This window comes from Molossus molossus, unplaced genomic scaffold (assembly GCF_014108415.1).
Source record: "Molossus molossus isolate mMolMol1 unplaced genomic scaffold, mMolMol1.p scaffold_m16_p_11, whole genome shotgun sequence".
Taxonomy (NCBI): Eukaryota; Metazoa; Chordata; class Mammalia; order Chiroptera; family Molossidae; genus Molossus; species Molossus molossus.
In genome coordinates, this window is record NW_023425346.1 from 105,383,074 (window position 1) to 105,409,550 (window position 26,477).

General features: G+C 43.8%; 1 protein-coding gene across 1 annotated transcript; it reads left to right on the forward strand.

Moving 5' to 3' along the window:
* RBM44 (RNA binding motif protein 44) lies at nucleotides 1–25,714 on the forward strand. The gene is made up of 15 exons (XM_036253371.1): nucleotides 1–70; nucleotides 3,625–5,207; nucleotides 5,477–5,535; nucleotides 7,548–7,724; nucleotides 8,177–8,360; nucleotides 8,454–8,476; nucleotides 8,611–8,695; nucleotides 10,271–10,385; nucleotides 12,254–12,382; nucleotides 14,720–14,799; nucleotides 14,909–14,979; nucleotides 16,150–16,438; nucleotides 20,540–20,688; nucleotides 20,820–20,964; nucleotides 25,344–25,714. Exons 1-14 carry the CDS (start codon nucleotides 1–3, stop codon nucleotides 20,941–20,943), a joined length of 3,138 nt encoding a protein of 1,045 aa, XP_036109264.1. The 3' UTR covers nucleotides 20,944–20,964; nucleotides 25,344–25,714.
* The last annotated feature ends 763 nt before the right edge of the window (nucleotides 25,715–26,477 follow it).

Below are 26,477 nucleotides of genomic sequence, written 5' to 3' on the forward strand. Positions count from 1 at the left end.
ATGCAGGCCCCTGCGGTGGCGGAGTCGGCGGCTGATGAGGACTACCACCGCCGTGGAGGCACCCAGAAAGGTGGGCACAGGCCAGCTGGCTTTATTCTGGGCGGAGAGATACGCAGTCTCACTGGGCTAGATAGTTCCCCTTCTGGTGTTGCTATTTTTTAAACTTTCATCCAGTAATGTAAGATGCAGCAAGATGTGACTTGGCAACCTCACTCAGGTGATTTTAGTGAATATGGGCAGCCTACACAGGACCTCTCAGGGAAGTGGAAGACGTAGGGAAGAGAAGGCGAACCAGAGAGAGAATGTCCGACCAGCCTTTGGGAGCTGCTGATAGGTACAGTTGTCTTAAGTGGAACGTGGGCAGGTTGACCTGCGCTACCCAAGTTGAATGTGATTTGTTTTCACACAAATCCGAAATTTCTTTTTCTCTGATATTGGTAGAGAAAAAAATAAGAAATAACAAGAGCATAAAAAGGAAGGTAACTAAAATGTATATGCTTGTGATTGTACGTGGTTTTAATTATTAGAAAAAAATGTAATGTTTTAAGTCAGAGGGAAGTAATGGATTATTCAGCAAATGGAATTAGTATAATTGACAATCCATTTTGGGAAAAATTAAGTTAGGTTCCTACCTCATGCTAGAGAAAAAATATATACATAGTGTAGAAAGGCTGTGTTGCGTACACACACAATACAGAAGAATACTTTTATAATCACGTGGTAGAGAAGGCCACAGAGACAAAACTCAGAAGTCAGAGAAGAAAGGACTGACTCATTTAAGAAAGCTTAAAAATCATAGTATGATATTATAAGAAGTAAAAGATAAGCAATAAACTAGGAAAAAGTCACATTAATAAGAAAAACAAAGAATTCACATCAAGAATATATAATGAACATGTGTACAAATTTCTATCAGCCCGTGAGTTCACCATTGAAGCTCACACCACTTTCCTTGGCTCCAGCCCCATATTTATAACAGCTTACAAGACCAGCAGCCTGCAGCCTTGGTCACCTCATGGCGCACAAACTAATATTACATTTTTTTGCTAGTCTGACATAAAAAATATATATAATTTTGATTAATTTACAAAAAATAATAGTAATTACCCACCCTTTTTGCTCCAAAGTGACTTTTTAAAATGAGGTGCCTATACTTGTATATAAGGATTTCTGTTACCAAGAATTAACCAGTCAGATACAACCTTATTATGAGATGTGACAGTAAGATGCATCTCGGTTATATGACCTATATATTAGGGCATTCACCCCAGACGGCTATTATTGTATTAGCTGTTGTCTTTTTTTTTTTTTTTTAAATCCTCACCCGAGGATATTTTTTCCATTGATTTTCAGAGAGAGTGGAGGGGGGGGGGGGGGCATTGATATGAGAGAGACACACCAATTTGTTGCCTCCCACACGTGCCCCAACCAGGGCCTGGGATGGAACCTGCAAACCAGGTACGTGCCCTTGACCAGAAATCAGACCCGAGACCCTTTGTTGCACAGGCAGACTCTCTAACCACTGAGCACACCAGCCAGGGTGGCTGCTGTCATTTTTTATGTGACAATCTAATGGAAAAGAAGTCAGTGCCCCTGACTAGTTATTGTGTGTTTTTAAGCCTGGCCAGTATGGCTCAGTGGTTGAGCGTTGACCCACGCACCAAGAGGTCGCTGGTTTGATTCCCGGTCGGGCACATGCCCAGGTTGTGGGCCCAAAGCCCAGTGGGGGGTGTGCAGGAGGAGGCCAATTGATGTTCTCTCTCATCAACGTTTCTCTCTCTCTCTCACTCTCTCTAAAAATAAAGAAAAAAATTTTAATTGTTACAGCACTCTGGTGACATTTGAATCTGGGTATCTTATTGCTGACCTCAAACTCCACATGCCTGGAAATGAGCTCATTCTCTTCTCCCTGCCCCCTTCTTTCTCCCCTTTGTCCTCCAAGTCAGCTCTTGGCAAAGCCCCTGTTCTCTAGCTCTAGGTATTTCCACTCACAAAATACCAGTTGTAAGCCTAATCAATATCTTAGAGCAGTGGCTAAGCATTTGGTAGCCAGTTGGTGAGTCATGAAGTCAGTTTAGTTGATTGAAATCAGCTTTTTTAAATAAAATAAAATAGACCAGAACATACCAGAATATGTTGGATGTAGTCGTAGTAGTTACTGTTTTATAAAATGTTTCACTTACTCACACACATTATATGTATTGATTGCCCTTGATATGATTCTGATCGTGTTCTTGGGCAAAAAAATAAAAATGTGAAAGCCACTAACCCCTCTCTTCCTCATCTGCTGTCCTCAAACCCACCAAGTCTGAGCGGTGGAACTTGGTACCAGCGCCGTCTCTGGCTCCACTCCGCACTCGGCGTCTGCCTCCAGGCTGCCCCTTCAGCCGTCTTTCTTCCTGTGGCCAAGTCCATGCACAGGACAGCCCCTCTCAGAAGCTTCCAGTCCTCTGTAGCCTTAGAATAAGAGCAGCCCCCCTAGCACATGAACAGACCTTTCCCTGCCCCAGCTCCAGTGGCTCCAGTGGCTCCTGTGGCAGAGCTCACTCCAGCCACGGCGGTTTGCTGGGCCCTGCAATGCCACGTCCCTTCACACAGCTCGCTCATGGGTGCTGGGTTTGCTTACAATAGCTATTGTATTTCAGAACACTTTTTTGTTGTTAATCCTCACCCAAGGATATTTTTCCATTGACTTTTAGAGTGGAAGGGAGGAGGGGAGAGGGAGAAAGAGAGAAACATCAATGTGAAACAGACACATCTATTGGCTGCCTCCTGTACACAACCCTATCCGGGGTTGGGGGATCAAACCCGCAACCCAGGTACATGCCCTTGACTGGGAATTGAACCCATGACCCTTCAGTCTGCAGGCGAGACACTCTAACCACTGAGCCAGACTGGCCAGGGCTCAAAACACTTTTTAAATGTAGTTTTCTCTGAAGTTGGCTTCCTGGTCTTCTCGAGCATCTACCTGCTCGTTACCTGCACTGCATTTATGTGTGCTTCTCACTGTGACCTTATGAAGCCATAGTGTTTGGGTGCACCACCACGTGGTCTTTTCCGTGTCTGCGCTGCCGAAGGCTGGACCTAGGAAGCACTCAGATACCACAGGCAGAGCTGGCTGCCTGGGCAGGAGCGAATCCTTGCCTTTGAGCGAACTGGAGAAGAGCCTTGGCCGCTGCCTCAGCTGGGCCACCACAAGATGCCGCAGACTGGGTAGCTCAGGCTTAGTTTTCACTGGAGGCTGGAAGTTCAGACCAGGGTGCCAGTGTGGTCAGGCTTTGAGGAGGGCTCTCTTCCTGGCTTGTAGAGGCTGCCTTCATGCAGTGTCCTCCTCACGTGGGGGAGAAAGCGCAAGCTCTCTAGACTGAGCTCCCCTAGTCTGAGTACCTCCCAGGGTTCCCGTCCCCAGTGACTGTCACACTGGGAGTTCAGGCTTTAACATAGAGGTTTTAAGGGAGACCCAGTTCATTCCATGGTGGCCACCACAAGGGTGTTTGTCGTGGATAATGTAAAAGTAGTCCTACTTTGGGAAAAGCTTGGAGTAGATCACATCTAAGTTCTTTTCTACTGGATAGATTCTGTAATGTCCTGCTGTTAACATTTTATCTTTATTTTTAAAATCAGGTAGACTTTCTAAGAAAGGAAATTTATCATCTTCCAGTGGTTGTAATGAAGCGAAGTTGACTTTTTGTGATGACGACTGGGATTCCTTGGCACTAGGACAGAAAGCTGACGACAGTGAAATCCGAAGCCTTGACAGCGTCGACCTGGAGCCGTCTGCTCCCGCGAGTCCAGACGGCAACATGGAGAGCACGCGCGCTCCCTCCAGGGCGTCCGAGGACAGTCTCAGCTACGTTTTCTTGAATGAAACATACTCTATCCATTATTCAGAGTCAAAACTGAAGGATGAAAATCTTAGTCTTTTAAATTCAGAATTAGATTCTGAAATGCAGAAAAGAGAGATGTTTTTTGATATCTTGGAACATAAAGTTGATAAGATTATTGGCTTAGAAAGAGCCAAGGTTTCGGACGATGATGATAAAGAACCTACCGAAGATGTGCAGAGGCACGAAACCGATGAAGACTCCCAGCTGGACTATCTCAGCGCGGAAGAGCAGGAGTATCTGAGCAGCCACTTAAATTCTAATCGGACAAAACCCCTGAACATATCTAGCCTGGAAGTTGCTGGGTTAAATGATGCATGTTATGAAGTTGAGCGTGCTAGCAGTCTAAAAGTTAATGATGTTAAGCTGAAAAGTTCTAGCAACTCTTTAGATTTGGTTGATGTTTATGGACAAAGAGATTCACCTCATGTCTCCAAATACCAGAATTCTGTTATGTTAAGAGACTATCATAAACCAAAGCACGAAAATAAGGAACAAGACACGAGTTTAATGTACCATACAGTATTTGGTGAAATTTCACTAAGGAGTAGTTCTGAAAACCAGAAATCTCTATCTAAGAATTCTTTCTTAAACCCTCAACAGGCATTAAAAACCAAAATTTATACTGGCAAAAGCAAATCTCAAGTCACGGAAAGTAAAGAGTTTTGTGGAGATGCAACTGTTGAGAACAAAATGTTTCAACACCTTGAAAACCGTAGCACGTCACCACAGGACAGAGCTCTAGAGACATTACTACAGTGCTTTCAAGGTAGTCAGACTCCCTGTCCCTCCGTTGGTGGTGATTCTGTCATTTCTGCCTGTGAACATTCACAGTATGAAAGTCTGCCAGACACTCCTAACTCAGTCCGAGATTTTTCTCTTACCTCACCAAGGATTGGAGTTGAAGATACTCAGACAATAAAAGACAGCTCCCTAAAAGTTACTGATGGCAGTGCCTCAAATAAAACGTGCTTACACAGTGTGGAAGGAACACGTCCCCAATCTGTGACAGAGGCGGCCGAGTGCACGGTCACCGTGAATCAGACAGTGGATGTCAGCACCGACTTCAGGGCTGGTTTCACAGCCAGCAGAGCGACCGGCGCCAGGCCTTCGGTAGTGTCTGTGTCCAGCAACACGGAGATCACAATGATGAATAAAAGACGCCCTGGGGAGGGGCAGAGGGCGAAACAAAGAAGCGTGGCTTGTAACACGGATGGCTCACGTAGTCATGACGACGATGTGCCGACGGTGGGGACGAGAGCGTCACTGGGAAAATCCCTCTCAGTTAACAGTATAAAACCAAATGGAAGTTTTCTAAGTAAGGTAAAACCAGTATGTTAATAATAGAATTTTATTTGACTTTATAAAGAGGCACTGTATGCTAATGTAAATTGCATTTTAGCCGAGGATCCTGAGGCTGTGGTGGGACAGGCTGGGTGGAGGGAAGGTGGGCAGAGGCCAGCCCTGCCCTTCCCTGGGCCGCTGGGCCACAGCCGTCAGCAGGCGGCTTTTACATTCTTCCAGTGTGGAGCTCCAGGTACACTGTGTCGTTTGTCGCATAGCTCTAATCTGGTTTTAAATCACGTTTGCAGGATTCCCTGGAATTAAGAAAAGCACTTGCTGTTACAGACTTAAAGGAACATCCTGAGAGGTAAGTGAGAGGTACAAGCTTGCAGATACACATGGGGAAAATCAAAGTAGTTATTCCCTTTTTGTAGTGTACTCAACCATATTAAAAAGTAGCTTAAAGGGAGCTTAAGAGATCATCTGCTTCAGCCATTTGCCTTCTTACAAAAAAATATTAGGATAATAGAGAATGGTAAATGTTTTTCATTTATTGAGATTTCATTCTCAACAATTTCTTTAGAAACTTGTGGCATCCTTTTATTCAACCCAAATCCATACTGATTTATTTACTCAGTTTTCTTTCATTTGATCCCCCTGTAGATCAAAACAAAGTAGCATCTTTGAAAAATGTCATATGTATGAATAAGTAAATAGCTACTTGCACTGGGATACGTTAATCTTGGTTTTAACCCACTGTGTAATTGACTTTGTACTTACTAGATACCCTTATGATATAGGACACAATGGAGAGCCAGGACATGGGGGAAGGGAAAAAGGGAGTTTCTGAGAAGCCAAATTAATTTTCATGCTCTGAGATGGTTTGCTTTTTCCTTCACTCTCCCTTGTTCTGAGTTTAATTGGCGGTCAGTCCCACGGAGCTGGCGAGAGCCGGGTCCCTGACGGAGAGGTGCTGGCGCAGCCGGCGGGGCTTCCGGCAGCTGGTCCGTTCACGTTCGGGAACTGCAGCAACTTGGGTTTTTTAATAAAGTAACGCAGGAAAATATTTGCTTATAATAATGATCCTTAATTATTAAGGGAAATGTCTATTTCCTATTAAAAAGATAACACATTTAAGAGTAATTTCCATCCAGAACACTGTAGCTTTAAAAATGTTGGCCAACCTCTCCAAACAGGACATACAAATGGCCAAGAGACATATGAAGAAATGCTCAACATCACTAATCATCAGAGAGATGCAAATTAAAACAACAATGAGGTATCACCTCACACCTGTCAGAATGGCCGCCATCAACAAGTCATCAAACAACAAGTGTTGGCGAGGGTGTGGAGAAAAGGGGACTCTAGTACACTGCTGGTGGGAATGCAGACTGGTGCAGCCACTATGGAAAACAATATGGTGCTACCTCAAAAACTTAAAAATTGAACTGCCATTTGACCCAGTGATCCCACTGCTGGGAATATACCCTAAGAAGCCTGAAACACCAATCAGAAAGAATATATGTACCCCCATGTTTGTAGCAGCACTATTTACAATAGCTAAAATCTGGAAACAGCCCAAGTGTCCACCAGTAGATGAATGGATAAAAAAGCTGTGGTACATGTACACAATGGAGTACTATGCAGCGGTAAGAAAGAAAGATCTCTTATCCTTTGAGACGACATGGAGGGACTTGGAAAGTATTATCCTAAGTGAAAGAAGCCAAGCAGAGAAAGACAAATACCACATGATCTCACTTATATACGGAATATAATGAACATAACAGTCTGAGGAATACAGTAGACCCAGACACATGGAAGTAGGGCACAGACTGACATCCCTCAGAAGAGGGGATGGGGGGTGGGGCGGGGGGGAAGAGATAAACCACAGAACTTATATGCATGTATGCATGACCAATGGACATGGACAACTAAGCCGGGGACAGGGTGGAGGGTGGGGTGGGGTGGGGGGTGCCAACGGGGTAAAAAGGTAAAATGTCTGTAACAAAAAAAATAAATAAAAATTCATTAAAAAAAATAAAAATAAAAAAAAAATAAAAATAAAAATATTGGCCAAAGCTTGATGTCGGGTGAAAACCTAGAGATTCTGGGTAAGTCAGTACTTCACTTTGAAGTCCTTTTTCATAAAGGAAGCATGAATGTGAGCATTGCTTACCTCCTCGCATTCTAGAGAAGATGCTGAGCTTTGACTCCTGGCGGCCTTGTTTGCTGCCGCTGTGATGTGTTCCTGTGGCCTTTCCGTGTCTGGGAGCTTGATTTAGACACGGAAATGCAAGAACCTGAACATCTGTTTCTAGGGCTGTGTCATTAACAGAAAAATATTTAGAATCTTACCTAACTTAGTCTTTTATTTTAAAGGGAACCTCAACTTTCTAAAGAAATGGAGAAGACTTTGCCACAAGAGTGCTGCCAGAAAACACTGCAGAGAGCCGTCAGGGCCGAGTCCCACCTCTTAGATGTCCACTATCAGATGTGTCAGCGCCACTGCAGTGACATCTACAAGCTTGTGATGGAAAGTAGGGGAGGGTTAAATAGGTGACTGTCCACTTTAAGTCTTGTCATCTTAGAAATTGACACTAGCTTTAAATTCTAAAAAATTGCTTTAATATCATTTTGAAGGGCAAAATGAGTAGTAGATTGCAACTCGACTTTTAAAAGTAATACATTTGAATTTCATGGAGAGACAGCAGTGCATTCTGGGATGAAGAACCCAGTGAAAAGGTAGATCCGATGCTCCTTGTGAAGTCCGAGTACAGGTGAAGTCATCGCAGGGTCTCCATGACGCTCCACCGCGTTCTCTCTGGCTCATGTGATGAGGACGCTGGTGCTGCTTCCAGAAAGCAGTCTTCACTGGGTCCTTTTCTTTCACTGAACATTTAAAAGAAAAAATTTTGAAGATCTGATAGAATTAGAACTAAGTATGTTATACGATATTAATGTTAAATGGATGACTTAAGCGTAAACCAATTTTGTGAACTTTTGAACAGGAATTTTTCAACTAATCCTATCAAAAAGGAATTAGGATCAGCACTGCTGTCTGTTTTGGGAGACTTGAAAGTGAAGTATGTGGGTTTGAAAGAGAAGATAAGCAGGGGCACACCGCTGGACGAGCTGCCCCCGCTGGCCGTCGAGTCCAAGTTGTTGTCCGCCTTCTCCGCCTTTGCTGCCAGGGTATGTGCTTTTGTCTTAAGGGGAAACATTTTACTTCGTTTAGATAAAACACTTCAAACTAAAAGACTTTTCTTCCCTTTTCTGTCTTTCCAGCTAATGAAAAAAGAATCACATGTGTAAGTTATGGTTTCATCAAATTTAGAATTTATTTTATCTTAAAAATTGCTTAATTTACTTAATTTTAAGTTTTCTCTTTTGGTCATTACTTAGAATGTTGACAAAATCTTTAATGAAATGTTTCTCTGTTCAGCTTTTCAGGAGCAGATTCTGAACTAGATAGTCAAAGTATATGTGATGTTGACATTTCTTCAAGCCTAAAAAAAACTCTCTCTCAAGTAAGATTTTTTTAGTTCATCAGTGTAAATCTAATTTTTTTGGCTAAAGCCAAGTAAACTAGAATTTGTAGAAGTTCTCATGTCCTTCTTGTCATTTAACTGGCTTACTATGTATACTATTGTTTGAGTGGTATCACATGCATCCAGGTCAAACAGACGTCAACAGTATATATTGAGTAGGGCAACCACATAATTTATCATTAAACCAGGGGACTTGAGGGTGAAAGGTAGTGTGATGTTCATAATTTACCATGACAAGATATAAACCGGACTGTTTCAGGCAAAGCATGACTTGTGACCACCATCATATTGATCCAGTGGGGTAAAAATGAATTATCTTAGGGAATTCATCTCATGAGGGAGAGCAAAGTAATTACATATTCATTTTAGACAGGGCAATGTTTTAATTCTTTCTTTTTTGACATGAAAATAATTTAAAAATGCCTTTCATAGGTTTTCTTTACTTCTTTTGGTCCCAGGGAAATGCTTGTCACTCTGCAAATTGTGAAGTGATAGAGAATCGTAAGTTATGCTCCATTACCAAGTGAGGCAGGAGCAGGACAGCTGGCATTTCTTGTTGCTTCCTGACTTTGGTTTTAACCCTGAGGTTATATTATGTAGGTAGTCGTATATAACAAGGTGCATTCCAAAGCCAAAAGTGAAGTACTTGGTTGATTTATATTCATTTCTGTTAACTTAAATGATAATAGTAAATTACTTTAGCAGTTTATTTCATTGTTTTATTCAACTCAATTATGCACAAAGAATTTAACAGATCTACAAACAGGTTTTGCTATCCTCAAATTTCTTATGTAGTTGCTTAAACAACTTATTTATTTAATGATATATAACATTCTGGAGAAGTTGTATTTCATCATTGTAATGGTAGCAGTGATATAACCTGCTTATTTGGGGAAGAACAAATTATTTTTAAAACTACAAGGTATAATACACATAATTTTATAATCTAAGCTTTGGCTATAAAATAATACTTTAAGTTGTGATTATATTTTAATACCTGTCTCATTGAATGAACGGCTATGCATGAGCCAGTGTAGTGCGAGTAGATTTCAGTTACTTCTGTACATCCTCACAATTTCCCATAGCCATGCATTCCCTGTAACGTTACTGCTTTGTGGTGTTCTTTAAACAATTCTTAAATAAACTTACGTGTAAAGAGTACCTTATTTACCGCTACATTTGGTAAAGAAATATTACTTCCAATAAATAAGTTAAATGTTAATATGAAAAATACTTATGTATACCTTCAAAAATCATCTGATTTCTAGTGTGTGTGTTCTACACTTTGCTAGATAATGGTCATGTGAGCATACGGTCACTGCACAGACGGGGTAGTTCAGATCCTGAGCCCCATGACCTGTGTGACAGAGGCCCGTCTGCGCACCTGCAGAGTGGGTGGAGAATGACTCTGCTCTCAGAGCCTTCAGTTGTCCTGAGGGCCAGTGCCAGGAGAGTGCCCCCGGCAGTGAGAGTGCCCCCCGCAGTGAGAGTGCCCCCCGCAGTGAGAGTGCCATCAGTCCTCATGACTGTCGTCTTTATTATCGTGATCCTCAGGTGGCTTTGTTATCTGACAGTAGTCATCCTAAACAAGGTGCCTCACCCGAGGAAGATGGTTTAAAAAGTGGTGATCTAGGTGGATACTTCAGTAAACTGAAACTCGATGACAAAGGTCAGTATAAAAACGTATTGTCTGCCCTGGCCGGTTTGGCTCAGCGGTTAAAGTGTCGGCCTGCAGTCCCGAGAGACCTGGGTTTGGTTCCCACTAGGGGCATGTACCTCGGTAGCAGTTTGTCCCCGGCCCTGGTTGGTCGTGCGAGTGGCAGCCACTTGATGTGTCCCCTTTCATGTTGATGTTTCTCTCTCTCTCTTCCTCTCTCTCCCTCCCGCTCTATTTGAACAAAAAATGGAGAAATGGAGGGATGTCCTTGGGTGAGGATAAAAAAAAACAAAGGTATTGTCTGTATCATTGCCAGAAATCAGTATAGTTTAAATATTCCTGGTGCCCATTCATTAAATCAAAATAAATATTTTTATTTGACTGAAAGGCATCATTCTGATGATGAATGTTAAGTATGTTCTTTTTACATGGACTTGACCTCTTTGCAGTGGTTCTCAACCTTCCTGATGCTGCGACCCTTTAACACAGGTCCCATGTTGCATGTGGGCGCATCTGCGTGCGGGCGGACCCGCCTGGAGACGATGGAGGAGCGAGTGGTGTCTCGGTTCCTAAAACCATCGGAAATACGTGTTTTCCGATGGTCTTAGGCGACTCCTGGGAAGGGACCGTTTGACCCCCAAAGGGGTTGCAACCCACAGGCTGAGAACCGCTGCTTTAAGGTCATGTGATACTATATCTGATATTGCCAAATAACACAGACTTTGATTCTTCTGGTTCATGTTTTACAGCCTGAAAATTCCTCTGTCCAATTTGTACCTCTGTAAGTTGTAATATTTTTCATTTTGTCTTCTATGAAAAAAGATGATCATTCCGGAAACATTACTAATTCAGTTCTTAAAGAAATAAAGAGCTGCAGTACTGTTTAACCCCTTTAAAGACGCCTGCTGTCAGTCTGTGTAGAAAGATAATGCAAATCTCTTTAATAAGGAATAATTTAAAAATCAGCCCTGGCTGATTTGGCTCAGTGGTTAGAGCACCGGCCTGCAGACCAATGAGTCGCGGGTTCAGTTCTGGTCAAGGGCACGTACCCCTGTTGCGGTTCGTCCCCAGCCCTGGTCGGGTCGTGCGGGAGGCACCCAGTCGATGTGGCTCTGCCACCTCAATATTTCTCTCTGTCTCTCTTTCCCCCTCTCCCCTCCCTATCTAATGATAAATAGAGAAATATCCTCGGATGAGGAATAAAAAATAAAATCAGAAAAATGTGGCTGGAAATTGGTGTTAATTCAAGGAAAACCAGACTGCAGATCATCAGACTAAAAAGTACTTTTTATTCAGGGTCTGTTGAAAATCCCGTCTCAAAAACTTTTTTTTTCTTTTCTTTTTAATCCTCCCCTGAGGATATCTTCCACTGATTAGAGAGAGAAAGAGAGACACAGGCCGTTGCCTCCAATGGCCTTTGCTTGCTCAGCTGGGGATCAAACCCATGACCTTTTGGCGTACAGGGCAGTGTTCCAGCCAACTAAGCCGCACTGGCCAGGGCCCTTCTCAGAGAATCCTTATCCTTATGCCTGCTTCTTCTACTTTGTTAATTAATTTTTAATCCTCACCCCAGGATTTTTTCCATTGATTTTCAGATAGAGTTGGAGGGAGGGAGAGAGAGAAAGAGAGAGAAACATGGATATGAGAGAGATAACATCGATTGGTTGCCCTCCCGCATGACCCCATCCAGGGCTGGGGATTGAACCCCATCTCTGGTCCCAGGCCAGTCCTCCAACCACTGAGCAAAACCAACCAGGGCAATATTTTCATTTTTATACATAAAACTAGTATTGTCATCATGTTGGTTCTGGGAAGCTTTTAGATAACTTCTCAGAGGGGTAAACTTATATCATTCACAGCTGCTTGTGTTCAATTCTCAGATAACAAAAACTCTCAAGAAGTAAGTGAAGACTGGTTTGATGCTAAAGAGAACCTGACAGGAGTTGATTGCTCAGGAATACAGGAAAGTCAAATAGAGCAAGATGGACAGAATCCGAAGTTTACACCAGGTTGGTTCTTAACAATTTACTAAGAAATTCTAACCTAGCCATTTTTAAAGTAGTGCTTATTGTCTTCCATGTTATCAGGGGTGCTAAGCTGTTTTATTAAATCCTCTCCTGAGGATATTTTTCCATTTTTGTTCGGATAGAGAAACATTGATGTGACAGAGACACATCGACTGGTTGCCTCCTGCGTGACCCTGACCAGGGTCAGGGCCGAACCACAACCAAGGTAAGTGCTCTTGACCGAAATCGAACCCGCAACTCATTGGTGCGCAGGCCGATGCTCCAACCGCTAAGCCAGACCAGCCAGGGCAGTACAAGGCTGTTTTAATATTTTATTCCTGTTGTGGCTTTTTTTTATAAATATAAAAAAAATGAGAAAATTTGCAATTTGTAGGTCAATTTTTTAAAGACTAAATCACTTTAAAATGTTCGTTTTTCTTGTCAGACCAGAGTGGTTCAGTGGATTGAGCGTTGTCCCATGGACTGAGGGGTCCCAGTTTGATTCCCGGTCAGGGCATATGCCCAGGTTGTGGCTCAATCCCCAGTAGGGGGCGTGCAGGAGGCAGCCAATCGATGTGTCCCTTTCACATCGATGTTTCTCTCTTTCTCTCTCCCTCCCCCTCCCTCCCCCCTCCGACTCTACCTGAACAAAAAAATGTCCTCGGGTGAGGATAAAAAAAATAGGTGGAACAACAAATCGATGTCTGTCTCTCTCTCTCCCTCTCTCTCTCTCTCTCTCAAAAAATCAATAAGTAAAATAATTTTTTTAAGTATAAGAAAATAAAAATTGCCTGAAGTGTCTCCAATTTACAATAACCACTATTAATATTTTTGTTATTATTTTATGTTTTTATGCATATACGTAATACACATACACCGTTTAAAATAAATGGCTTTATATCATCTAGTTTTACTGTAACTACCTTTTCTCCTTACATTTTTCTCCATATCGTGTGCGATGCGTTTTGCTTCCCACGCTCAGATTTCAGCCCCGTGAGGTCGGATTTCTTTGTGCTTTGCTCACGGCTGTCCTGGTGCCAGGTGCAGCGCTCAGCCCACCGGGGGGGGGGGGGGTTAGGAGATGTGTTGTGTTCAACTCTAGTGCCAGGTGCGGTGACGGGTGAAAGGGATGTCTCCTGATACCTACTTACGTACCTTTTCTACTGTAACGTAGTTCCTTGCTCCCTTATCCCCCCAATGTAAAAATGTAAATTATAAAGGGAGATCATTAGTTTCACTGTTTTTTCTATACAGCACATTATAAACCAAAGAAATTAGCAAGTTAAGTTAATGAAGAAGGGTAGGTATCACTGCCTAGAGATGAAGGATTTTCCCTGAATTCCAGCACTGCCACTGGCTAGACTGTGACCTCGACTCCTGAGATCTCAGCACCCTCCTCTAGAAAATGGAGAAGATGACAATTGTAGTTCACGGGGTGGTTGCCGACATCACACGAAATGATACGTATGAAGTGCTTGGTGTATTGCCTGGAATGTGGGGAGCACTCAACAAGTGTTAGAGCATTATTATATGAATGAAGAAAATAAAAGTTATAACTACCCCATTATTATATAAAAATTAAAATCATACAAATAAAAACTAATTTAAGAATTCATTCAACAGATAATTATTGTGTGACCTCCTATGTGCCAGGTATGGGTTTTAATAGTAACTTGAAAGAATCTCAATTCAATGAATCCTTTTTTATTTCAGACCAGGCTCTCTTCAAAATACAGGCTGAAAATGTAGTCTAAGACTTTTGAATTCTGTTATCAAATAAGGAAAATATACCTATAATCCTAGTATTTGTGATTTCCAAAATAGTGCTATCTAAATTGCCCCCCCCCCCCCATTTCCATGTGCCATTACTGTTACACAGCCTCGTACCTGCTGGTATTCGTCTGACTTAACAGTTTTCGGTGTGGTGCCCCCAGCAAAGGCATGAACATGAAGAGACCTGGCCAGCGTGAGGGATGGGGAGGGTCTTGTGTGCACCAGCATCTTGGTGCTGCTCCCAACCGGAGAGGAGCAGAAGACACAGTCTTCAGTAGGGGTGATTGAGTCTCTGTTTGGTTCTTATTGGTCCATTTTCAAGCTACAACAGACTTGCTTAATGTCAACAAGTCCGACCTCTTTCTTTTTAGGCGATACGATCAAGGCCAGAGATCCCCAGCTGAGCTCCGGCTCTTGGTCTTCAGTCAGCGCTGCTGTTTGCGGATGCTTTTATGACGAGCTCTGTGATGATAAAAATAAAATATTTAACAATTTTCACATTTCTGTTAGAAGTATTGATATAATAATGGTTATCTTCTGTTGTGTCTTATGTTTTTGTATAAGCAGAAATTCAGAATGTTGAACCCTCACAAAGAGTTAAAGGTTATTTGGTACATGTTGGTGGTCTCTGCCCTTCAGTATCTGAGGTATGCCAGGATTTATTTTTTTGAGCTTCATTTTCAGAAGTCTTTAGTGTTCAAATTTTTATTATCTGTTGTTGTTTTCTACCTTTCACAAACTTTTCTGTTCTTTTAGGCTGATATAAGATCCCATTTCCAGAAATATCAAGTTTCTGAAATTTCGGTTTATGATTCTTCTAATTACAGGTGAGTTTCCCAGCGTCCGTCAGTGTGCGTTTCCTGTGTGTGCTGGCGCGGGGCTCTGTGCTGGACATGAAGCAGGCGGGGGTCGAGCCAGGGCCATTGCGGCAGAGCTTCCCCTGCCTAGGAGGGGGCCCCGGGGCCCCACAGCTGCCACCTGAACTGGTGCTGGTCCCCGTCGGATCTTCGTCACGTGCTGTCCCCGTTCCTGCTGAGACAGAGCAGCACTCCTGGGCCGTGCGCGCCTGGTCTCGTCTCTTGGTGGCCGTGGGCGTGTACTTAGAGCAGGCTCAGCTGCTGCGCCGCCGGGCCCTCCGCCCAGCTCCAAGAGCACTTGCTGATGAGTCTGGGCAAATTACTTAACCTTGCTGAACCTCAGGCTCTTTCTATAGAGCAGGGCTGAGAACAAGTGTGTCTTCATGGCCTTGCCCTGAAGCTGTTGTTAGCTGAGTGAGTGAAGCAGTAGGAATGAACCTGGCACGTAGCAGGTGCTCAGATACTGCGCTTCCGTTGTTTCCACGGCCCTCCCCTAGTCGGGGCTCCCACGGCCCTCCCCTGGTCGGGGCTCCCACGGCCCTCCCCTAGTCGGGGCTCCCACGGCCCTCCCCTGGTCGGGGCTCCCACGGTGTACTTTTAGGCAGATCAGTGTGTCATCTGTGTGCCATCATATGCATTTGCTACTGTGTTTTGTGACGTTGCCAGAACATACTGATGGCAAGAGTTCATTGGGAATGCCTTTACCGTTTTATTACTAAATATGGTCATCATTTATTTCAGATATTAAGCTCTCAATTAAGAAAGGATCCTAGCCCTGGCCAGTTTGGCTCAGCGGTTAGAGCGTCGGCCTGCGGTCCGGAGAGACCTGGGTTCGGTTCCCGCTAAGGGCACGTACCTCGGTTGCAGTTTGTCCCCGGCCCTGGTTGGTCGTGCGGGTGGCAGCCACTCGATGTGTCCCTTCACGTCGATGTTTCTCTCTCTCTCTCCCTTCCTCTCTCTCCCTCCCACTCTATCTGTACAAAAAATGGAAAAATGTCCTCGGGTGAGGATAAAAAAAAAAAAAAAAAAGGATCCTATTTGTAGTTTTGATTGAAATTTATTTTATAAAACTTGATGTTTAATTTTGTCTTAAATGGAGTCACTTGAGACATATGCTTTTTTTCTGCTTTTATATTTTAGATATGCATCTCTTGCTTTTAAAAACAACAATGATGCAAAGTCTGCTGCAAAAGAAATGAATGGGATAGAAATAAATGGGAAATCAGTCAATGTGCGACTTATAAAAAGTCCTGGAGAATGTACATCACCACTGTCCTCCAAAAATGGAAAGAGAATTAGTTTGAATAATTGGGAGAAAAACACCAACAAAGAAGTCAACTCAGCTTCGTCTGTTTCTAGATTGCCCAGAACTAGGCCCAGGCACCTGGGATCTGAGCAAGACAGGGAGTCATTCCATTTCGACCAGGAGGTTGGTATCCTGCAGGCCCTTTGGGTGGTCTTGTGAGCTGCCTTGCAGTAAGTGGCTGTGTAGAGCAGATGACTCCGAAACCAGCCATCTTGAAGTGGGAAGAGAACATACTCTCAGTGTTTGGCAGCCTTGGACCCACTCTGACCTGCTGCTGTACAACTGCAGTTCTCCTGCGGGGAGGAGGTCTCTGCAGCCCCAGCCCCAGAAAAGCTCGTTTTCCTTTCACTTAACTCGGTTCTGCCAGTGCTTTGCAGGGTCTGCCTCTCTGTTCGCAGACCACACTGCGTCATCCTTTTTATGGCAGCTAAGCTAACCTTACCCCGTACTCGTTAAAACCCTGAAATGTAGTTACTTCATTCTCTGTGCCCACACGTCCCTCACCACCACAGGGAAGTGAAGAAGTTGCCTTGCTCCCTTTCTCCCATACAAGTCGTTTATGTCCAGCGTCATGATTTCTTTGTTCCTCTTCCTCATCTTACTTCAGACAGCACCTGGCACCACATGGGCATCCATCCTTCCTTTCGTTTGATCTTACATGCAGTGAACTCACTTTGTTTGCTGTCTGTGTGCTTACACAGATGCACACAGACATGTAACTGCCAGTCAAGATACGGAAGAGTCCGTTGCCAACACTCTTGCGCTCTGCTGTGCGTCCTGCTCCTGTTGCTGCCTTTCCCGGAACGCCACTGCAGGGGCGGCATGGGCCTCCTCGGCCGGCTGCTGCCGCTTCCGCTGCGCCTGAGACCGGTGCGGGTTGCGTGTAGCAGCGGTTCCTTCCTGTTTATATTTTGTTCGTTTTTACTCTTTTGTTGTTTTTCTTATTACTGAGTTCTGAGAGTTTTTTATATTTGGAATATAAATTCTTTATCAGATGGATATGTGACTTGCAGATACTTTTTCCTAGACTGTACTTTGTCTTTTCATTTGTTTAATAGTATCTTTATCAGAGCAGGAGTTTTTACATTTTTTAAAATATGTTTTTATTGATTTTTTAGAGGAAGGGAGAGGGAGAGAGAGAAACATCGATGTGAGAGAGAGACCTCTATCGGCTGCCTCCTGCACGCCCCCTCTGGGGACTGAGCCTGCAACCTGGGCCTGTGCCTGACCGGGAGTCGAACGACGCTCAGTCCCCTGTGCCACATCAACTGGGCATGGAGTTTTTAATTTTGATAAAGTACCAGTTTTTCTTTTTCAACTAGTACTTTTAGTGTTGTATCTAAGAAACCTATAATCACAAAGATTTTGACTGAATTTTTATGTAATGTGTGAGGAATGAATTTAAGTCATTTTTTTCTTTGTGTTTTTGTGTTACATGTGGAATTGTTCTTCTAGCATCTCATTGTTGAAAAGACCATCCTATGGAGATTGAATTATCTTTACAATTTTGTCAAAAAACAATTGATCATATATGTATATGGGTCTATTTCTAGACTCTTCCATTGATTTGTTTGTCTATCTTTTCACCAATACTACACTATCTTGATGATTGTAGCTTTATAATAAGCCTTGAAATCAGGTAGAATTAGTCTTCCAGCTTTGTTCTTTTTCAAAATTGTTTTGACTATTCTAGTCTCTTTGTCCTTCCGTATAAATTTCATAGTTCAACTTGTCAGCACCTACCAAAAACTCCTACTTTGATTTGTACTGGGATTATTTTGAGTCTGTAGATGAAAGCAACGTTTCAATGAGTGGATGAAAGAGCTACTTGCTGGATAAGACAAAGGGGTCCTGTGTCCGTCAGCCCTTCTTTCCCACCGTCCTCGGTTACCCACCCTTCCAGCACTCATGGCCCTGCCCTGCCCGGCCCTCCCGGCTGCCTGGCTCCGCGAGGTTCCCACTGGACTTCATTCTTGTGAACTTACCTTTCCTGTCTGTCCTGTTTTACTGCCAAACATCCCAGAATTTTGGTCTCTAAAGTTGTATTTTAACTGCTTTTTTGTTGTTGTCACCAGTGACCTTTTATTGGTCTTTCCCCCATTGACCTTCTTTTTGACTATCTAACCTATTCGACGCTTGATCATCCCTTTCTCAAAATTCTTTTCCTTTCATCTCAGCGACACTTCATGTTTAAGATGTTTGTTTTTGGTACATAACCTCAATCCACGGTGGGAAAAAAGGAAACAGTGCGGTGGGCCACATGGTGCCTGAACCAGAGATTCGGGACTGCGGCTCCCCCTCCTCTCCTGTAGACACGGGTCCTGCCCCCACAGCCGTGTGCTCGGTTCCTCTGCCTCTGCACGTGGGCGCTCTGTCGGCCGGGCTTTCCTCTTCCTCCGTTTGGCTTTATTCTCTTCATTTTCACTCTGCAGTGCTTTTCAGTTCCACCTCTGTCATTTGACTGACTCATTTCCTCTGCGTTTCAATTCCTTGTTCTTTAGACAGGACATCTGACTGACCCAGCCTGTGGTGTTGGCGTTCACTGGTTCAGGTGGTGCGCTCCTGCTTAGTCAGCGGGGGCAGTAGCCGTGGAGTTGGCAGAGGGAGGCTTACGCGGTGTACACAGGACACCATGGGCCAGGGTAGGGTATGCTACCTCAGGGTGTGTGGGCAGAGAGGCCTCTGTCACCACCTTGTTAGACTGGACTCAGGTTCTCTTACCTTTCCAGCAATCTCTTGTCGCCCTTCTTTTCCTTGTATTCTCAACATTCATTCATTATATGTATTCATTTACAGGGTGGGCCACACACATAAGGCCTACGAAGTCGGCTCCAGCTGACCTCACACACCTCACCAAGTGAGCCTGAGCAAATAGAGCAGCTGATTGTTAAGGTGGTAATTTTGTGGGGCCCAAGACTGATGTTACAGATACCCAAATGGCCCTTGGCAGAAAGGGGTTGTCCACCCCTGGTTTAGAAAACAATTGTCTACGATGAGAGACAGAGTAGTGATGATCAAGAACAACATATCCATAACCTCGCTCTGCCCCTGCTCATCATGTGATTGAGCCAGTTACGCGGTCTCTGCGTCTGAGCTTCCTTGTCTTAGTATGGGGATAGTAGTTTCTACTTCACAGATGTTGTATGACTTTGATGCAGAAAATGTTTGGAACTGCCTGACCTGGCAGGTGTACTCAACAAATAGTCGTTACCATCGCTGTTGACCAGCGACTTGGCTCTTCCATGGAAATCTCATCCTCTCTGTGGTTTCCTCTGTCACTTAACTGTTGTATCCCAAGCATCTACTTTTTTACGAACAGTTAAGACATACCCGCGGTGTGCGCTGTTCTGGACCCGGGAAGGCTGCAGTGAGCAAGCAGACCGAGAGCTGTGTCCTGAGAGCCGAGACCGAGTGAGGGGGAAGCAGAGCAGCGAGACGGACGCTGCTCCACGTGCGAGATTTCCACGTGCGAGATTCTCACCACGTCTTGTCCCGACTCCATCGGGCCTGACGTCTCAGCTCTTCCTTTGTTGAACTTTTATGGGATTTATACTGGATTCGTGCAATTTATAGCCTACTTGCCTGGCTAATAGTAATTAATTGACTATTTTAATTTTGTCTCTTCAATTGGATTACAAGGTCCATCAGTGGAGAGGGGTCTCCTTCCCTGGCCTTCTCCCCACCCAGCATGCACTACGGCTTTGGGCATAGAGTATGTGTTCGTTACATATTTAGTAAATAAGATGTAGAATATGTGAAACTACCATGTAGACCAGTTTTTCTGTCAGGTCAGATAAGAGAACTAAGCTTTCACGCCCAAAGCCTAAGATATTCATTGTATATGGTGAATCAGCCTCTCTCAACCTCTCTCTCATCTGCATGAACTCGTTGCGTTCTCTCTGTTGGAAAGATGAGAAAACAGGTCTGTGTTCTGCGGCTCAGAGCGGAGTCCTGGCTGAGAAAGTCGGGTTCAGACACTGTCACTGCTCTGAGAACAAGTGGTGGCCCTGAGCACAGCTCAAGGAAAGGCACTTGGTATAAATAATCCCAAATCAAAGCAAATTTCTTAAAATTTTTAATTTTATCATTTGTAATTGTTATCATTACTGTTAATACTTTTAGTTTTCACTATTGTAATTTAAAATTTTATTTTAGTTGAATAAGCTGGATTGTGTTTATGTAATGGTTACTGATTGTAAGAAAATTTCTAAAACACTTATTTAGGGTGTCAAGATGAAGAATTGTAAGCAGATCGACTCCACTGAATTACTACACAACACGCCTATTCGGTTCATACCCCCAAATACATTGAACCTGCGCAGCTTTACCAAGATCGTGAAGAGACTCGCTGAACTGCATCCGGATGTCAGCAGGTGACAGCCACAGTTCTGTTTTAGCTGCATGTCAAGTTTTATGTGAAATGCAGTTTGATAACTTAGCCATGTTTGGAGTGCACACATGCTGTGGACAGGACGATGCTCATGCAGGTTTGCCTTTTGCACAGAGATCGTATTATAGATGCTCTTCAAGAAGTAAGAATGAGTCATAAAGGTTATCTGAATGGCTTGTCTCTTAATACTATTGTGGAAATGACTTCATCTGTTTTGAAAAACTGTGCTTCCAATTAGGAATAAAAGAAGTAATAAGAGGTAAGTCAATCATATCTTTTATATTTAACTATTACTTAAAAATGTAAGTTACTAATTTTATTTTTCCTAATGAAAAGAGTATTATAAATATTATAAAAGTAAAAAAACAACATACTGTATTAGTTCATTATTAATGCAAAACCAGTTACCCAAAAATTAATTAATTGACTTAAACAATGTTTATCATCTCATAGTTTGCAAATCAGGATTTGAAAACAGCTTAGCTGGGTGGTTGTAGCTTCGGGACTGTCCTGATGCTGCAGTCACGAAGCTGGCCTGGGCCTCAGTCACCAGGAGGCTTGGCTGAGACTGCCGGATCTGCTTGTACGGTGCCTCGCTCACAGGGCTGTCGGGGTCCCCAGTACCGCCCCCCAGGTCAGCGATTCTGGGAGAATTCACCTTAGCACATAGTTGTACGCACAGCTGGGATTTATGAGAGCGAAAGGACACAGCTAAATGAGCGAAGGGACAGGCTCACAGGACATGTCTGGAGGAGCCCAGGCCCAGGCTTCCAGGAACTCTCTCCCAGGGGAGTGACACGGGCTGTGCTTATTTCCTCCGCTAGTGAGGTAGGACAGCACCTGCACTAAAGACTCAGTGCTCAAAGTTTGTGCTTGGGGCTGGTCTTGTGGGTGCCCACTGCTTAGCATGTACCAAAGTTCCAGATTCTGAGCAGGAAAGCACCTGTTCAGCATCACCCACACTGCTCATGCGGAGTTGGCACAGTGAGCTGCTCACCTCTGGGACTGGGGGAGTGTGCAGCCACTGTGGAAAATGGTATGGCAGTTGTCACATTGAACACAGACTTACCGTATGGCTCAGCAGTTCTGCTTCTGAGTACATACCCAGAAGAACTGAGAACGCAGGGACTCAAACAGATGTTTGTACACCTGTATTCATAGTAGCATTATTCACCCCCAAAGCGGAGGAGCAACCAAAGTATCCCTGGACAAATGAATGGATAAACAAAGCTGATATATACATAAATGGAATAACAGTTAGCCTAGAAAAGGAATGAAATTCTGACTTATGCTACATCATGGATGAACCTTGAAGAGTTTATAATAAATGAACCAGTCACAAAAGGACAAATACTGTTTTACTCCACTTACACAAGGTACCGAGAGTAGTGAGATTAATAGAGACAGAAAGTAGAATGGTGGGTGCCAGGAGCTGGGGGAGGAGAACGGGGTGGGGTTAGTGGGTGTCTCGGCTCAGGCAGGTGAAAATGTTCTGGAGACGGCTGATCACGCGACCGTGTTACGGATACTTCACCACAATTTAAAAAATACATCCAGTGCCGATAGGGTGAGGGAGAAGCACGTAATAGAAAATCGTACAAGGTAGGTCACAAAGGAGAGTGACCGGGCAGCGCACGGGGCGGGGGGGTGACTCGTGGGAAGGAGGATGGTGGGAGCAGTCACGTCAGTGAGTACATGCACATGTGAAGAAACTATTTCTGTGAAAGACTAAGATTGTCAGATTGGGTTTTTGAAAACCATTTTAGTGTCTCTAGAGACACATCTGGAAAAACATTAGGGTACCAAAAGGATGGAACAGTAACAGTGCTGTATTCATATTAGACAAAGTGCACTTCAGAGCAATGACATTAATGGTTATTTAATAACCACGTGTAAATAACAGTTCTGTATTAGTATGCATCTAATAATACCTTTAAATATGTAAAGCATGTATTTCCAAAACTAGCAGGAAAAACAAGTCTATAATTATAATGGGAGATTTTGACATACTTCTCTAATAGAAGAAGCAGACAAAAATGATAATATAGAGAATTTGAACAATCCAAATAACCACCTTGACTCGAGTCTCTTCAGGTTGGAAGGGCCAGTACTGTTTTAAAGGGGAAAGGTAAAAGTTTGCAAAAGGTGGAAACTGTGCAAATTGTGTTGCTTGCATGACCTTTGCTCAGCCTTCTGTTGAGTATGGGTAAGGACTATCTGAATTATCTGTAAGGCAATGGTAACCCAGCAGATGCTGGACGAGATACCAGCCCAGCCCTACTGCAAAGTGGACGGTAGGCCTGACAAAATACATCAGCAGGAACTGCCGGAAGCTAAAAGTAGAGTAGATAACCGACACCCCAACCCTGATCGAGGCTGAACCCTTCCCGCCTCAGCCCGCCTGCACCCCGGCGCACGCAATAAAGCCATCTTGCTCGACACTGGCCTTGCGTTGTGGATGTGATCTCCCACCGGCTCAGACCTTTTACAGGTCCCCTGAAATATTTACAGTTTGATTTACAGACCATAAAATAAGTCTCAACTACTGAAGGACTGAAAAAAGAATGTTCCTCTGGGGCTACAATTTGAATAACTTAGAAATCAATAATGAAAAAGAAGTTGAGCCCTGGCCAGTGTTGCTCAGTGGTTAGAGTGTCAGCCCTCCCGCTAAAGAGTCACAGTTTGATTCCTGGTCAAGGGCATGTGCCTCCGGTGAAGGTCCGGGCCCCAGCCCTAGTCTGGGCACGTGCAGGAGGCAACCAATCGCTGTGTCTCTCTCTCGTCGGTATTTCTCTCCTCGCGCTTACCCTGCCCCTTCCACCCTCTCGCAAAGTCAGTGGGAAAATGTCCTCGGGTGGGGATTTAAAAAAAATAAGTTGGAAATCCTCTTGTTTGGAAATAAATAAACCAGCAAGTGAAAGAAGAAATAATGAACATTAGAACATAGGTTTTAGTGGACGGTGATGAAAACCCTCCACACCGGAGCTGTGCAGATGGAAACGGACGGCTTCAGACGCCCACGCACTAAGGACAAACGACAGAATCAGTGAGGGAAGCGTCTGCCTCAGGAAGTTCAGGCAATAAAACGAGAAAGGTGATAACCCAGGAAATACAGAAGTGTGCAAACTAATGAAATAAACAATGAAGAAACATAAAATTGATAAATCCCTGATAAAACTGATGAAGTGAAAAGGCACAGATAACTGTAAGGGACAGGATTTTTTCAGAAAGGGTATGTCACTGCAGATCTTAGACATTGAAAAGGTGATTAAAATCCTGTACTGTTGTGCCTTGGCCAGTTTGGCTCAGCGGTTAGAGCATCGGCCTGCGGTCCGGAAAGACCCGAGTTCGGTTCCCGCTAAGGGCACGTACCTCGGTTGCAGTTTCTCCCCTGCCCTGGTTGGTTGTGCGGGTGGCGACCACTCGATGTGTCCCTTTCACATCGATGTTTCTCTCTCTCTGTTCCTCTCTCTCCCTCCCACTCTATCTGAACAAAGAATGGAAAAATGTCCTCGGGTGAGGATGATAAAAAAAAAAAAAAATCCTGTACTGTTGCATTTTAATTGGAAATAATGTTCTTTAAAAATACATATTTTTAGCTCTGTTCCCTAAAAACACCTAGAAGCAGTTAACACCCAGTGACATCGAGCACAGTTGGCATCTAAGTTGTCACCTATAATGGCATTGCCGAGCTCTCCTTTTGTCCTGTGCATTCCTGCAGCCACGCATTTAAGTAACTGCATATATGTACTTTCTAACAACTGTCTCCTAACTGCTCTCTCTACCCCGGTAACCTGCTAGCCTAACACTGATGCCTTCCCGGTGCTGCCCTCATGCTCTGTCCTCCTAATCCACACTGCAGCGCAGAATGTTCACATGCCCATGCCCGGGACTGCGTGCCCGGTCAGCACCCCGAAAGTGTGTGCCTTCCTCCCACACCCACACCCCATAACCACAGAGATCATCCTCTAGGTGCTGGGAATTTAGCAATGAAAAGAAAAAATGCCTGCCTGCCTTCAAGGAGCTTACATTCTGGAGACAAGAAGGAAATAAACCAAGATAGTTTCAAATAGTGACAATTTTGGAAATGAAAACAGCAGTGAGCTGGACAGTAACAGGGTGGGGCTGTCCTTACACCAGAGCAGCTTCTGTGGGAGATTTGACGTGAACACAAAACTTCTTGAGGGTGCATGTTAGAATGTCCTGTTGAGATGTATCCCCGACGCCCTGGCCGGTTTGGCTCAGCGGTTGGAGCGTCGGCCTGCGGTACAGAGAGATGTATCCCCGTGGCGTCTGTTCGTCATAAAAAAGAACGATTTCCATATAATTGATGCTGATTGGTGGCCAGTGTCTGCGAGTCGCCTGCACGGTACTAGCTCGGGTGCTGCGCAGCGAGTAGGGCAGCTTGTACATCGTCTCACTCACGTGACTCTGCTGAGGACATGACTGCATTGTCACCACGCTGACAACCCAGTTCCCTCCGCGAGGCGGTCTGATAGTCCTGCATATATGAGATCTGGTGGCCTGATTCCGTTCCCGGTCCAGCAGAGAACTGAGCGAGGTGTGCGTGCAGGTGTGGAGTGTGACAGCACTGCGTCCGTGTCCACTCTGTTGATTTCTTCCTTCTCTGACCTACAGAATCTCCGTGGGAAGCACGAGTTCCCTCCGACAGAGGACGCTCTGCAGCACGTAGGGAAGACTGTGGAACCCTGAGATGATGTGATTCGATAAGTTTGGTTAAATGGGTTTTGGAATAAGTGTATTTTTAAGCTTCCAAGATAATTACTGCTGACACATACATTTAGTGCATTTTCACGGCCACTGTGAGTCCCTTAGAGGCGCTGTCCCCGTCCTCACCAGGAAGAGGGGCCTACCGTGCTCCGGTGAAGTGCTTGCGTTTCTGTTCTCATCTTCCTATCGAAGTTGCAAACAGAATCGTAGATGGTGGCGATCGTATTGTAAACTCAATGCACACGTTTATCACCCAGATTTAAAGTACTTCGCTTTAAATGGCCACTATATTGCTTACATTCATTTAATAATGATTTAGTTAGAAATAAGTTGTTTTATGTTAGGTTAGAGTATAAATTGGAACAGTTTTCAAAGTCTAATTTTTCTGCCTTATAACAAATTTCTTCGATTTCTTTTTTAAAGTAATATACTGTTCAAAATTGCAGTTTTACTAATAGTAAGATGGACATTGTAAGTATGCATTTTCTTCAAATATTTAGAGTATTTAATATTTAGTTGGTATCACTTGATTAAAAGTTACTCTTTTAACATTTGTGTTTGAGGTATTTATTTAATTTAATAAAGGCGGAATTGACAATACCACTGTAAATGTAATACTTGTTGCCGGCTGGACGGCATTTTCCTGTGGAAATAATTGGCCAGGTTTCTCTGGGATGCACATGCATGGTAAGTCTGCACCTCCAACTGGGGGCTTTAGGTTTTCCTTTCTAATGGAGGTTTTTGTTTCATTTCACATATTAATTTTTCTTTAGTAATAACCAGATCCATCCTAAATGGGGATTGGGCTCCAGAATGTAAAAAAAAAAAAAAAAATGTTAAAATGCTATTAAAAACGAGTCTCATTGGTTTTGCCATAAGCCAAATTTCTACAATCCTAGAATTGTGGAGATTTTCCCTACATGTTCAGTTATATGGTTATTTCTATTTAAAGGCTACGTTAAGAGTTAGCGTTGAATCAAGTTGAAACATGGACTAACATTACTTTCAACGTGGACTAGCAAAGTGTCAGATCATTTTAAA

Bases quoted from the DNA above. Each gene is read 5' to 3' on its own strand.
- RBM44 (XM_036253371.1), top strand. From the start codon at position 1: ATGCAGGCCCCTGCGGTGGCGGAGTCGGCGGCTGATGAGGACTACCAC. The intron at 7,725-8,176 runs GTGACTGTCCAC...ACTTTTGAACAG, and splicing joins AGTAGGGGAGGGTTAAATAG to GAATTTTTCAACTAATCCTA. The intron at 8,361-8,453 runs GTATGTGCTTTT...CTGTCTTTCCAG, and splicing joins TCTCCGCCTTTGCTGCCAGG to CTAATGAAAAAAGAATCACA.